General features: G+C 57.9%; 1 protein-coding gene across 1 annotated transcript in view; it reads right to left on the bottom strand.

Annotated features, from left to right (window-relative positions):
• ARHGEF17 (Rho guanine nucleotide exchange factor 17) overlaps nucleotides 1-12687 on the bottom strand; it is a 41031-nt gene that overhangs the window by 10407 nt on the left and 17937 nt on the right. Inside the window, exons 2-4 of the mRNA XM_075140371.1 lie at nucleotides 3106-3183; nucleotides 610-792; nucleotides 111-227 (exon numbers count right to left, since the gene is read on the bottom strand). Coding sequence (XP_074996472.1) covers nucleotides 111-227; nucleotides 610-792; nucleotides 3106-3183 — 378 coding nt within the window. The remainder of the gene's footprint in view (nucleotides 1-110; nucleotides 228-609; nucleotides 793-3105; nucleotides 3184-12687) is intronic.

Here is a 12687-nt window from a genome sequence, read left to right as displayed (position 1 = left end):
ACCATAGATGACCAGTTTACTCCCATTAATCCCCATACCGCCCCACCATCAGCCTTGCAGGTGGCTTTGGACCTTGGCCAGCATCTATGGGGAGAGGAACCAGGACCCACCTCCAGGAACTTCATGAATGCCGGCCGGGCTTCCTTGGCGATCCTGACAGCATCCTTGGCATTAAGGAAGTTATCGATGTAGGCAGAGTAGATGTTCACCAGCACGTCCTTGGAGAACTGGGAAGGGAAAAAAGGTGGGAAAAAGGGGATAGGTCCAGCATGGACCTCCCGGGCAAGCTTGGAAGAAGCTGTCCCAAGGGTTAATCCTGACTCTGGGCTGGTGTGGGGAGGACTCGCCCGCCCCCCTCGATTTTTCAGCCCTGACATTTCTGCTCCCGAGGCAGAAACGCCGAGCTGCAGACCCAGCCGGTCGCCGCAGCACCCCGCCGTTACGCTAAGCAGACGGCAGGCCTGGAGATCGTCTCCTGTTCTCCATCTCAGGCGTGTTTGGCCCGTCCTCTAATCACTCCCCTGCCTCCTGCTCCAAAACTTCTCCTGCTGGGGCCGAGAGCGGGCACGCCTGGGTTGCCCGGGGGAAATCCACCCCGCGAGGACCTACCGACTGCACGAGGAGGTCGCCCACTTTCTGCTTCTCGTGCCAGTTCTGCACACAGTCGTGGATCTGCTCCAGGAACTGCTCGTGGTGCTCCAGCAGCTCGGGGATCTGGTCGAAGATCTCATCCACCAGCGATGGGTCACACAACAGCGAGTTCTCCGGCTGCTTCAGTGGCTTCATGTAACCCTGTGGGGAAGCAAAGGCATCGGGGTCCCCATAGATTTCTTTTCCCACCCCCTCAATATGAATTTTTCAACCCCTGTAAATACGGGGATCGGTGGCCTCCTGCAGCAGGGGCTTCTCCCAGTGAACTTTGGGTTGTGGGGTCCATCAGAGGGACCAGACAGCACCAGGTCCCAGCAGGTTTTGCAACCCAGCCCCCCTGGGTCCCATCCCACCCAGTGCATCTCCACGGCAGAGTGGGGAGCAGGGCAGATCTGCAGGAGGAACCCCCAAAACAGGGTGTCCTCTGTCCCCCAGCCATGGCCTTGAGAGTCTCCAAACCTTTGCTGTCATGACCCTTGGTCACCTCCATCTGCTACAGAGCCTGACCCAGCTGGGGAATCACGGCAGCATGACACTGGGATCCAAAAGCCGGTGGGTTCCCGGTGGGATTTAGGGTGTTTGGGACCAGGAGGGGCTGGAGTCAGCGGGGTGAAGGCACCGGGTCAAGCCCTGGACCACCTTGCCATCAGCATCTCTTGGGCAATGGCCAACAAGCGATGTCCCAGTAGAAGTGGGACAAGAGCAGGGCCTCTGCAAGGCTGGGTGGGCAGCTCTGCTATGAAACCCCTTTCCTCCTGGGGCAGAGCTGCAGAGGGGAGCAGTGCCCCCGGGAACAGGAGAGCTGGATTTGCAAGGGATGCAGGATGAGGAAGGTCTTCTCAGGCCTTGCTTCCTCCTCAGTCCAACCAGTACGGGGTGCTGGATTCCTTCAGGATGTTGGGAGGACCATGGAGCTGAGCGGTGAGGACAGGACCCACCTCGAGCTGCTTTGGACATCTCCATCCAAGCTGGCGAGGGAGGAGTCATCCCCCAAGGATGAGGTTCCTCAGGCTGACGGTGGGTATCTCGTGAAAACCCAAGTTAGAAGGGCCAAATCCTTCCTGAGGCTCATAACCTGCCTCACCTGCCCTACCGTGGCCAACACCTCCAGCGGGAGCTGGAGTGAGGACCAGATGGGGAAGGAGAGCATGGAGACAGCCCCTGCCTTGGCACAGGAGGAGGTGTGCCCATGCACCCTATGGCTTGGCTGGAAGATGTGGTCCCTGTCCCTGGTAGCCACCATGCTACATGTCACATCACTGATCCAAGCACCTTGTCCCAGCTAAGTCAGGGACCTGGGGGTGTCTGGAGCCCTGTGACCCCCCCAGAAAGCCAGGTCCCCCTGGCTGTACCATGACAGGATGTGTCCCACCCGTCTCCAACCAGTCCCTCCAGTGGAGAACTGGTGAGCCCCAGCACAGCTGTCCTCTCTCCAGCCAGCCTCCTGTCCCACCTCAGAGGAGGACCCAGCCCATGGGACAGCCTCTGTCCATGCCAAGACCAGCAGGGACACCATCCAACCCCAAACCCTGTACAGCTTCCCCCAAAATAAGCCCCAGAGCCAGGGTCCTCTCGCCCCTCCAAGCCAACTTCTGCACTAGAGGCAGCCTCGAAGGGTCCTTCCCCCCTGCAGCAACATCTGGCAGAGCACATCTGGATCCACCATGAGGGCATCCTCCCAGGGGATTTATGGGAAAGCCAGGGATTGGGATGATGGCTGCCCCATGCCCTCGTGGACATGCCCAGTAGATGTCCTACAGGCACCGCTTCATATCGAGCCAAGCAGAGCTCTGATTTTTTGGTATTTCCACCTGCAGCGATGTGGTTGGACAACCCACACCTACGCCAGCGTGACCTAGTCTCCAGGGCGTTGACCACCATTAACCTTCTGAAACACCTTCATTAACATCTGAAACGTGGGGTGGACCCTCCGGCCAGGCTGCTCCGAGGGGGTTGGACCCAGCTCAATAAAAAAGGACCGAGAAAAACCCTCAGCCCATGGCTGCAGGTGATGACGCTCAGCAGAAAATGGGGGGACATGGGAACGGGGGGTGTAAGGGGTCTCCCATCATGGGATGGCCATCAGCAATGGCCCAGGAGATGGGGTGCAACATGAGGAAGAGCTTAAGGGGGGGCAAGCACAGGAAGGGACTTGGGGACATGACACCCACCAGGTGACAACCCACCAGGAACGTTAGGGGCTTGATTCAGGGGACAGAGGTGACCCCCACACCCCTTTCTTGGCACTATTGCCACTCTGCTCCCACCTCCGGTCCTGCTGTCCCCAACATCCCCACCGCCACCCATCCCCAATCCATCCCCACGCCGCATCAGTGCTGGTAGAGCACCCACGGCTGAGGGTTCGACTTGGGGTCCCGGGGATGGCGATAAGCAAGGGACGGTCACGCCGTGACGTGATTTGGGGGTGCCACGTCCCCAGCCGCGCCGCGTTACCTGCATCAAGGTGCGCAAGGACTCCACGTAGGACTGCTCCGTGTCCAGCAGCGTCATGATGACGTGTTTCCTCATGTCCTGCCCGGGTGGAAAGAAAGTCAAGATGAGTTTTGGGGTGACACGATGGAGGGGAGCTACGTGGCGGGTGTCAGGGCCGGCACGGGGGCTCGGCGGGGAGGCTGAACGCCGGAGGAGCCCGGCTGGCGTCCAGCTCCCCTCCGCTCCTCTCCACCCCGATGGAGGAATCCGGGAGGATTAGGAAGTACATGACACCGAGCGCACAGAGACGCCTGGTTTCCTCCGCGGCCGCGTCAGGAGCCCGCCCTGGCTCTCACAGCCCTACATGGGTCGGTCCCGGCGCCCTCCGTCTCTCCGGCGGCTCCGCTCGGAGCGGTCCCGTAGGAATTTGCCTCCCGCCCGGCACCCCGGGCACCCCAGCGCTGGGCTGTGGCCCCCGCAGGAGGGGGATTAACGGGGTGGTGGGAGCACGGGGAGGTGGTGATGTGGGATGGTCTGCCAGTCTTGGGGAGCAGATGGGTCGGGGTCTTCTCAGTTGTGGGGCTCGGAGACGCCTCTCGTGCGCAGCACCTGGGGGGACGCTCCTGCAGCTCAGCCTGGGGGCGAGATGCTCCAGAGCCCAGCGTGTGAGACACCCCAAAAGTTTTGGGTGCAGAAATGCTCCAAAGGCCCTGGGTGCAGAGACACCCCAAAAGTTTCGGGTGCAGAGATGCTTCAAACACCCTGGGTGCAGTGATACCCCAAAAGTTTTGGGTGAAGAGATGCTCCAAAGGCCCTGGGTGCTGAGACACCCCAAAAGTTTTGGGTGCGAGATGTTGCAAGGGCTCTGGGTGCTGAGACACCCCAAAAGTTTTGGGTGCGAGATGCTGCAAGGGCCCTGGGTGTTGAGACACCCCAAAAGTTTTGGGTGCGAGATGTTGCAAGGGCTCTGGGTGCTGAGACACCCCAAAAGTTTTGGGTGCGAGATGCTGCAAGGGCCCTGGGTGCTGAGACACCCCAAAAGTTTTGGGTGCGAGATGCTGCAAGGGCCCTGGGTGCTGAGACACCCCAAAAGTTTTGGGTGCGAGATGCTCCAAGGGCCCTGAGTGCAGAGACACCCCAAAAGTTTTGGGTGCAGAGACGCTCCAAAGGCCCTGGGTGCACAGACATCCCAAAAGTTTTGGGTGCAAGATGCTGCAAGGGCCCTGGGTGCTGAGACACCCCAAAAGTTTTGGGTGCGAGATGATGCAAGGGCCCTTGGTGCAGAGACACCCCAAAAGTTTTGCATGTAGAAGTGCTCCAAAGGCCCTGGGTGCAGAGATACCCAAAAAGTTTTGGGTGCAGAGATGAGCCAGAGACCCTGAGGGCAGAGCTACCCCAAAAGTTTTGTGTGTGGATATGCTCCAGAGATCCTGGATGTGAGACACCCCAAAAGTTTTGGCTGTGGAGATGCTCCAAAAGGCCCTGGGTGTGAGACACCCCAAAGGTTTTGGATGCGGAGACCCTCCACTGGCCCTAGGAAAGGAGATGCTCCAAGATACTGGGTATGGAGACACTGCGATAGTCCTGTTCATGGAGACCGTCCAAAGGCCCTGGGTGCAGACACCCCAAGCTTTGGGTGCAGGGACACCCCAAAGGCCCTGGGTACTTGGACATCTCAAAGGCCTTGGGTGCAGGGACACCTCAAATTGTGGGTGTGAGACATCCCAAAGTCTCTGGAGGCTTGGACACCCCCAAGGTCATGGGTATAGAGATGCCCCAAAGGCCCCAGGTGTGGAGATGCTCCAATGAACCTGGGCACAGAGACACTCAAAGTGTCCCATTCATGGAGACACCCCAAAGGCCACGGGTGCAGGGACACCCCAAATGCTGTAGGTGCATAGATACCCCAAAGTCCCTGTGGACAAGGACCCTCCAAAGGTCCTGGGTGCTCGGACACCTCAACAGCCCTGGGTGCAGGGATGTCCCACCTGGCCACCACAACAGGGACCAGGTTTCCCTGACCTGCCGCCACTGCAGGGGTTGCTGGAACCACCAAGCCCCCATGTCCCCCATTCTCCTCGTGGGATGAGCCTGTGTCCCCCAGCCACGGGGGGCTGTGTCCCCACTACACTTCCGGCGGGGACACAAGTGCCGCAAAGCCGCTCGGCAACCACAGAAGGAAGCCTTAACCCAACCATCTTCACCACGGATGGAGGCCACCACCTCCCGGTGGTCCCCAGGGAGCAATGGGGAGGAATCCTATGCCAGATCCTGCTCGGTGCTTGAAAACAGAGCCGTGCCTCAGTTTCCCCATTCAGCCACCAAGCTGATATCAGCCTTTTCAGCCACGCGAGGAGGAAACTGTCTAGAGCCAAATATTACGGTGACGGGTCAAAGCCCCCCCAGGAAATCTGCCGCCCCCAAAACCCGTTGATGTTGGGGTCCTCGGGACGCCAGCTGAGACCTCCCCTCTTTGTTACAGCCTGAAGTTTATTAACACTCTCACCGCCAGATTCATTTGTTGTAATTATGGGTTGAAGGGCACCCACCAGCGGATAGGCTTTAGGGGTGCAGGGCGCCTGAGCCCCCCTGCCCTGCCTCAGTTTCCCCAACCCTCGCGCAGCCTGTAATTCCCCACCTCAATATGATGCTCCCGGCATTTTCCGGAGCTGTCCCAGCTATCGAAGCCGATGGCCAGATCGGCGAGCTGCACAGGCTCAGCACCGCACGCCGCACCGGCGGCTGGGGTTTTGCAGTGGTGGGGAGATGCAGGATGAGGCCCAGCCGTTGGCAAGGGGATTTTTTCCACCGTTACAGAAGCGGTATTATCCCGGCGGGGGGGAAATTCCCGCTGGGATGAGCAGGAGCCGGGGGTAACGCACCATCCTGGCAGGGCGAAGCGGTACCCGGGTGCGGGCAGGATGCGCCCCACTGCATCCCTTACCCCAGCAAAGCCTCTCCCCCCCAGGGCTGATGTTGCTTCGGTCTCCATCTGCTCTCCTTGGGGACCTCCCCGCTGCACCCCGGCCGCATCCTGCCCCCCCCCGAGGTGCTCAGCACCCTCAGCATCAGCCCGCGCTGCAATGGGAATTGGGGCATTTCCCCAGCAGCCGACGCCTCCGCGGTGTAAATCAGCATTGGGGGGGCGTTGGCAGCGATGGCTCCAGCCCCCTCCATCACCCTCTCCGGGTGGGAGCGTCCCCCCCTCCCCGCGATCTGGAGAACCTCGGGGGCGGCGGGCTGAGGATGAGGATGGAGGCGCCGTTGCCACGGCAATCGTGGTCCAGACCCCGCAGGTGCCAGGTTCTGCTGGCCGCACACGTGTCCAAACATGACGCATCCATGCACCCCCCCCCCCCATACACCCCCCCAATCCCACCAGACACCCCCCTTCTCCACCCCCAGGATCCCCCCCGCATCCCTTTTCGCATCACCTCGGTACCACCGCGACTGCCGCAACCCTTCTCCGGCAGCTCCTCGGCCGCCCCGCCGAGCCCGGAGGCGGCGAAGGCCGCGTCGATGCCGTCCCCGATGTCTCGCATATCCTCCAGCGCGATGGTGAACTGCGCCAGAGTCCTCACCATCTGCAGCATGCGGGTCCCGGGGGTCGGTCCGTCCCACGCGGCCCAAGGAATAAAAAAAATTTTATATATATATATATATATATATATATATACCCCCAGGTCCCCCCTTTAAAATAGCCAGAACGCTGCGCTGGGATGCAGCGAGGAGGGAAATAAAATAGAGGAGCTATTTATATCGATAGGGTTCTGTGTGTGTATATAGATAGATATATATATATATATATATATAAAAAAAACCAAAAGCCCTCCCGCAGAGTGGCTGCAGGATGCGTGCGGCGAGCGTGCGCCTGCGTCCGTGGCGGCACGCGGGTCCCCGGCCCCGGGTGCTACCCAGGCACGGGCAGGCGAGAGCGATCGGAGATGGAGGCAGAGCCGTGCCCACACACGCGCGCGGATGCAGGCAGGGCCGGATCCTGCCGGGGGGGATGCTGTTGGAGAGGCTTTGCCCGAGGAGGATGCTGTACGGAGGGGGGGGGGGGGTGATGCTTTCTTGGGGCGTGTGATTTTTGGGGAGGGGGGGAGTTGCACAGATGATGCTGGGTTGGGGTGCTGAGCATCCTTGGGGTCTCCATTCCCATCAATTGGGGGGGGGGCCCCTGGGTACCACGTCCCCCTCCCCGACCTTGCAGATGGGGAAACTGAGGCACAAAGCAAGCCTGCTCCCCTCCCTCCACATCATCACCCGCATCCCTGCTTGCCGGGTGATGCACCCTGCCCGGATCCGTTTGTAACACTCCCCTCCTGCTTCATTAATTAAATCTAATTAGCCGCTCACCCCGTTTCCACAGCAACGGCGTGCAGCAGGGCTGCGTCCTCCCATTGCAGCCAGGAAATTTCCTCTTGGTAATGAGGATGATGAACATCCCACCCTGGGGAGGGTGCTATGCACCCATCCTGGCCCCCCCCAGCACCCTCCCCGGGCTGCGTGGCAGAGAACGGCCAACTCGGTGCATATAACGAGAGGGGAGCTGCAGCAGCTTTAAACACACCCCAGCACTGGGATCAGGGAGGAGGGACCCACAGCACCCGGTGTGGGCAGGATGGGTGCCTGCACTGCAGCCGATACAGCTAATTGCATTAGGAGTAATGAGGCTGTTTGCAAGGCAGCGGCTCCTGCAACTCCTTCTGCAGCACCATGGTCATCCCAGACCCATTTCTGTTGCAATCCCAGGCCTGTCTGAGTTGCAATCCTGGACCTATTTGGGTTGCAATCCCAGATCCGTTTGGGTTGCAATCCTGGTCCCATCTGGGTTGCAATCCTGAGCTCTTCTGGGCTCCAATCCCAGACCCAGTTCTGCTGTAATCCCAGACCCATTTAGGGTGCAATCCCAGACCCATACGGGCTGCAACCTTGGACCCATCTGTGTCGCAATCCCAGACCCATCTGGGTGGCAATCCCTGGCCCATCAGGGTTGCAATCCGGGCTCGTCTGAGCTGCAATCCCAGATCCATCTGGATTCCAATCCCAGACCTATCTGGTTTGCAGTCCCGAGTGCATTTGAGTTGCAATCCCAGCCCCATCTGGGTTGCAAGCCTGGGCCATTCTGGGTTCCAATCCCAGACCCATTTGGGCTGTGATCCCAAATCCATCTCCGTTGCCATCCCGAGCCCATCTGCATTGCAATCCTGGACCCATTCGGGATCCAATCCCAGACCCATTTCTGTTGTAATCCCTGTTTTCTTTGGGTTGCAACCCCAGACTCATTTCTGTTGCAGTCCCCAACCCATCTGGTTTCCAATCCCAGACCCATTTAGGCTGTAACTCCCCATTTGGGCTGCAACCCCAGGCCCATCTGTGTTGCAACCCCCAGACCCGTTTCTGTTGCAGTCCTGGGCCTATCAAGGTTGCAACCCCGGACCCATTTGGATGCAATCCTGGGCCCATTTGGGCTGCAACCCCAGGCCCATCTGCATTGCAATTCTACAGCCATCTGGGTTTCAATCCCAGACCTATTTCTATTGCAATCCCGGTTGCAAATCTGGGCCCATCTGGGCTGCAATCCCGGGTCTGTCTGGGTTGCAATCCCAGACCCACTTGGTTTACAATCCTGGGTCCATCTGTGTCCCGAGCTTATTTGGGTTCCAATCCCCGATCCAAAAGGGTTGCAATCCCAAACCCATTCCTGGTGCAATGCCAGATCCATCAGGGCTGCAATCCTGGGTCCGTCTGCATTGCAATCCCAGGCTCATCTGGGTTCCAAACCCAAACCCCCTATTGCAATCCTGGACCCACCTGGGTTGCAGTTTTGGACCCATTTGGGCTGCAACCCTGGGCCCATCTGCATTGCAATCCCAGACCCATTTGGGTTGCAACCCTGGGCCCATCTGCATTGCAATCCCAGACCCATTTGGGTTGCAATCCTGAGTCCGTCTGCATTGCAGTCCCGGGCTCATCTGGGTTGCAATCCCAAACCCATTCCTGTTGCAATCCCAAACCCATTCCTGTTGCAATCCTGGACCCACCCGGGTTGCAGTTCTGGACTCATTTGGTTTGCAACCCTGGGTCCATCTGCATTGCAATCCCAGACCCATTTGGGTTGCAATTCCTGATCCATATGGGTTGCAATCCCAAACTCATTCCTGTTGCAATCCCAGGCCCATTTGGGTTGCAATCCTGGGTCCATCTGCATTGCAGTCCTGGGCTCATCTGGGTTCCAAACCCAAACCCCCTGTTGCAATCCTGGACCCACCCAGGTTGCAGTTCTGGACCCATTTGGGCTGCAACCCTGGGCCCATCTGCATTGCAATCCCAGACCCATTTGGGTTGCAACCCTGAGTCCGTCTGCATTGCAGTCCCGGGTTTATCTGGGTTGCAATCTCAAACCCATTCCTGTTGCAATCCCAAACCCATTCCTGTTGCAATCCCAAACCCATTCCTGTTGCAATCCTGGACCCACCCGGGTTGCAGTTCTGGACTCATTTGGTTTGCAACCCTGGGTCCATCTGCATTGCAATCCCAGACCCATTTGGGTTGCAATTCCTGATCCATATGGGTTGCAATCCCAAACTCATTCCTGTTGCAATCCCAGGCCCATTTGGGTTGCAATCCTGGGTCCGTCTGCATTGCAATCCCAGACCTATTTGGATTGCAATCCCTGATCCATATGGGTTGCAATCCCAAACCCATTCCTCTTGCAGTCCCTGCCTCATTTAAATTGCAACCCCAGCCCCAGCTGGCCTGCGACGCCGTGACGCCGCGACGCCGTGACGCTGCGACGCCGGTGACCCGCTCCGCCTGCAGCAACGCCCTCAAGCCCTCCCACGGGCTTGCTCGTCCTCGGGGCGAGCAGGGGGATCCCTCCATCCCTCCATCTGCAGAGGGTCCTTCCCACATCCCCGCTCCCCGAACACCTCCCTTGAGTCAATCCCTTCATTTAACTGTGCAAGTAGATTCTCCAGTGTCTACTATTAAGGTTGAGCTTTCTGCTGATGGGTTTAAAAACCACTCTCAAACCCACCCAACCCCTTCGGGCGTTTCCAGGGAGGAAGGATGGATGGAGAAGGGTTAAACCCATTGCTGCCCGGACCAGGGAAGGAGCCAGGCTGGATCCCGCTGTGCATCGAGGGGCCCAACGAAGGTTATCTCGCTGTCACCCAGGAAAGAAAAAGCCAGAGCGATGCCGGCCGTCCCCGCCGGCCGCCGAGCCCGGACCCCCCTGCGCGCGGCCCGCAGCCCACAGGAAATTCCTGGGAGTGTTTGGCCACTCCAACAGCGCTGCCTATTTTTAGGGCCGTCTAAAATATGAGCCGGTTATTTTTAGCAGCGCGGCTCTTTGTAAACACCTTTAGATTTCCTTTCGGACCGGGCTTTTTTTTTTTTTTTTTTTTTATTTTTTTATTTATTTTGCAACCTGGGTGTTTCCTTCCCCAAAAAAACCCAAACCCTCCCGGGAAAAGCATCCCGATCCTTTGGGATAGAGCCAAGGGGTTCATGCCCCATCCCAAAGGCTTGTGCCAGCATTGCAAGGATGCTCCCAAAAACCTGAAGATAGAGTGGATCCGGCACTGGGGATTTGGGGGGGGGTGGCAATTTGGCAGCACCCCAAATCCAGGATGGGGGGGCTTGCAGAGGGGGTTTTCCCCCAGTTTTTCCCTCCAGCATTGGAAATACAACCCCCCAACCCCGCATTGCCTCCTGCCGAAGGACGGGAGCTCTCCTAGGCTGCTCTATTCTATTTTTTAATAAAAAAATCCGGGTGCAAATCCATCATTTTGCTTTTCCCCGCCCAGGCGTAGCGATGCAGGAGGAGCTTGAGCATCCCCGGGCATTTAAGAACATCTTAAAATATTAAATAAAGGACCTGGCAAATCGTGTCCTGCCTCCACCCCCCTGCAAATAAAGAGGCATCAAGAGAGGAAAGTCCTAAAAACTTCATTTTTTAAAGAAAAATGGGGTTTTACGGGAAAGGGAGAGCAGGGATATATATCCATGAGGAATCCCGGCCATCACGGCAACCTCTGGCCCTTGAGCTCAGGCTAAGACCGTGCACACATCGGTGCATGTAATGATGCCGCTCGCAGTCACTCCGAGGACTGCCCCCCCCGCCCCAAATCCCGCTGCCGGTGGGAACTGGGTCGCTGAAGCTGGGAACGTGCGGGCAGGTGTCACACACGCTGTCACCACCCGGCTGGGATGCTAAAATTACATCCCACGGGAGGGGGAATCTCTGGATCCCCGGAGACTCCCTTTCACCCCAAAATTCCCTTCCCGAACCCGCAGCGTTTCTCCCAGGTCAGCGGTGTAATGAATTGTGCCAGGGCTCAGTCATACCCTGGGTGAGCGGTAGCAGGGATTTTGACCCCGAGACCTCATTTTGAGGCAAAAAAATAGGGCTTTAGGAAAAATCTGGAGCATTTTGGACCATTTGGGGAGTGGGATTTGCCGCTCGGGGCCTTCCCAGCTCACCCTTCCCGCAGCTGCTGAAGGAGGAGCTAGCCCTGCTTCAAGCAAAATTACTCCCACCCCTCCAAAATGTGCCAAAATTTTAAGAATAAATAAATACAAGTTGTTTTTAACCCCGTTACGGCTTGTCCCCGATGCTCTGCACTGCTGGGGGGGGGTTGGGGTAGGGGGGATGGGGATTCTCTAGGGTCTCGTAGTAGGGTTGTGCTAGGAGCAGCCTGAATCTTGGCACCTCCTTGAGACCCCCATTCCCAGTTTGGAAGAAACTGGGGGGAACTGGGATTTCTGCACCTTTTCCTTCGCTGGATCCTTCTTCCCAGGTCAAATCCCACTAGAGGGAGCTGGGACCTAGTGGGAGCCACTGGTCCATGGGGACGGTCCCCTGCCCCAGGGAGCCCGCAGTGCATGGTGAATGCCCCAGCTTAACAATTTTAATGCACCCTTGGCTTTATTTCTACCAAAACCCTGGGAAAAAAAGGCTCGGAAACAAAACTGGACCTGCTTCTATTCATCCCAACGCGATGAGCAAACACCTCCGCAGCAAACGGCATCATCCCGACACGTAAAACTTGCTCGCGCAGCCGGAAAAGTCCCTGGCTGGCACCATCATCCAATGATGATGCTATTACATCCAATCCCGTATTTCCTCAATCCCTCAGTTTCTGGCAGGAAAATCGCTTGGAAAAAGTCACGTTATCTCCTCTCGGATGTTTTTAAGCGGGAGGATTGATTGGGTTTTGTAGGGCTTTCAAAGCAAACCCATCCAACCTTCGCCTCGGGATAAATGATGCTCAGCCATATGTCCCACACAGCTCTGTGCCACATGGGTGGAGGGATGGCAGCCACCAGAAGGGGAAGACTTTGCTTTGCTGGGTACCAGCCACTGCCATCCCTGGGTACCAATCACTGCCATCCCTGAATACGTGTCATCTCAACCCCTGGTACCAGTCACCTCCATCCCTGGGCACCAGTAGCCCCCATCCCTGGTACATGCCACCTCATCCTTGATACTAGTCCTCCCCATCCCTGAGTACCAGTCTCTGCATCCCTGGGCATGTCACTCTGTCCCTGGGTACCAGTCACAATACCCATGGTGTCAGCCACCACCATCCCTGG

The sequence above is a fragment of the Calonectris borealis genome, chromosome 1 (assembly GCF_964195595.1).
Source record: "Calonectris borealis chromosome 1, bCalBor7.hap1.2, whole genome shotgun sequence".
Lineage (NCBI taxonomy): Eukaryota > Metazoa > Chordata > Aves > Procellariiformes > Procellariidae > Calonectris > Calonectris borealis.
This window is presented reverse-complemented; position numbering and strand designations above follow the sequence as displayed.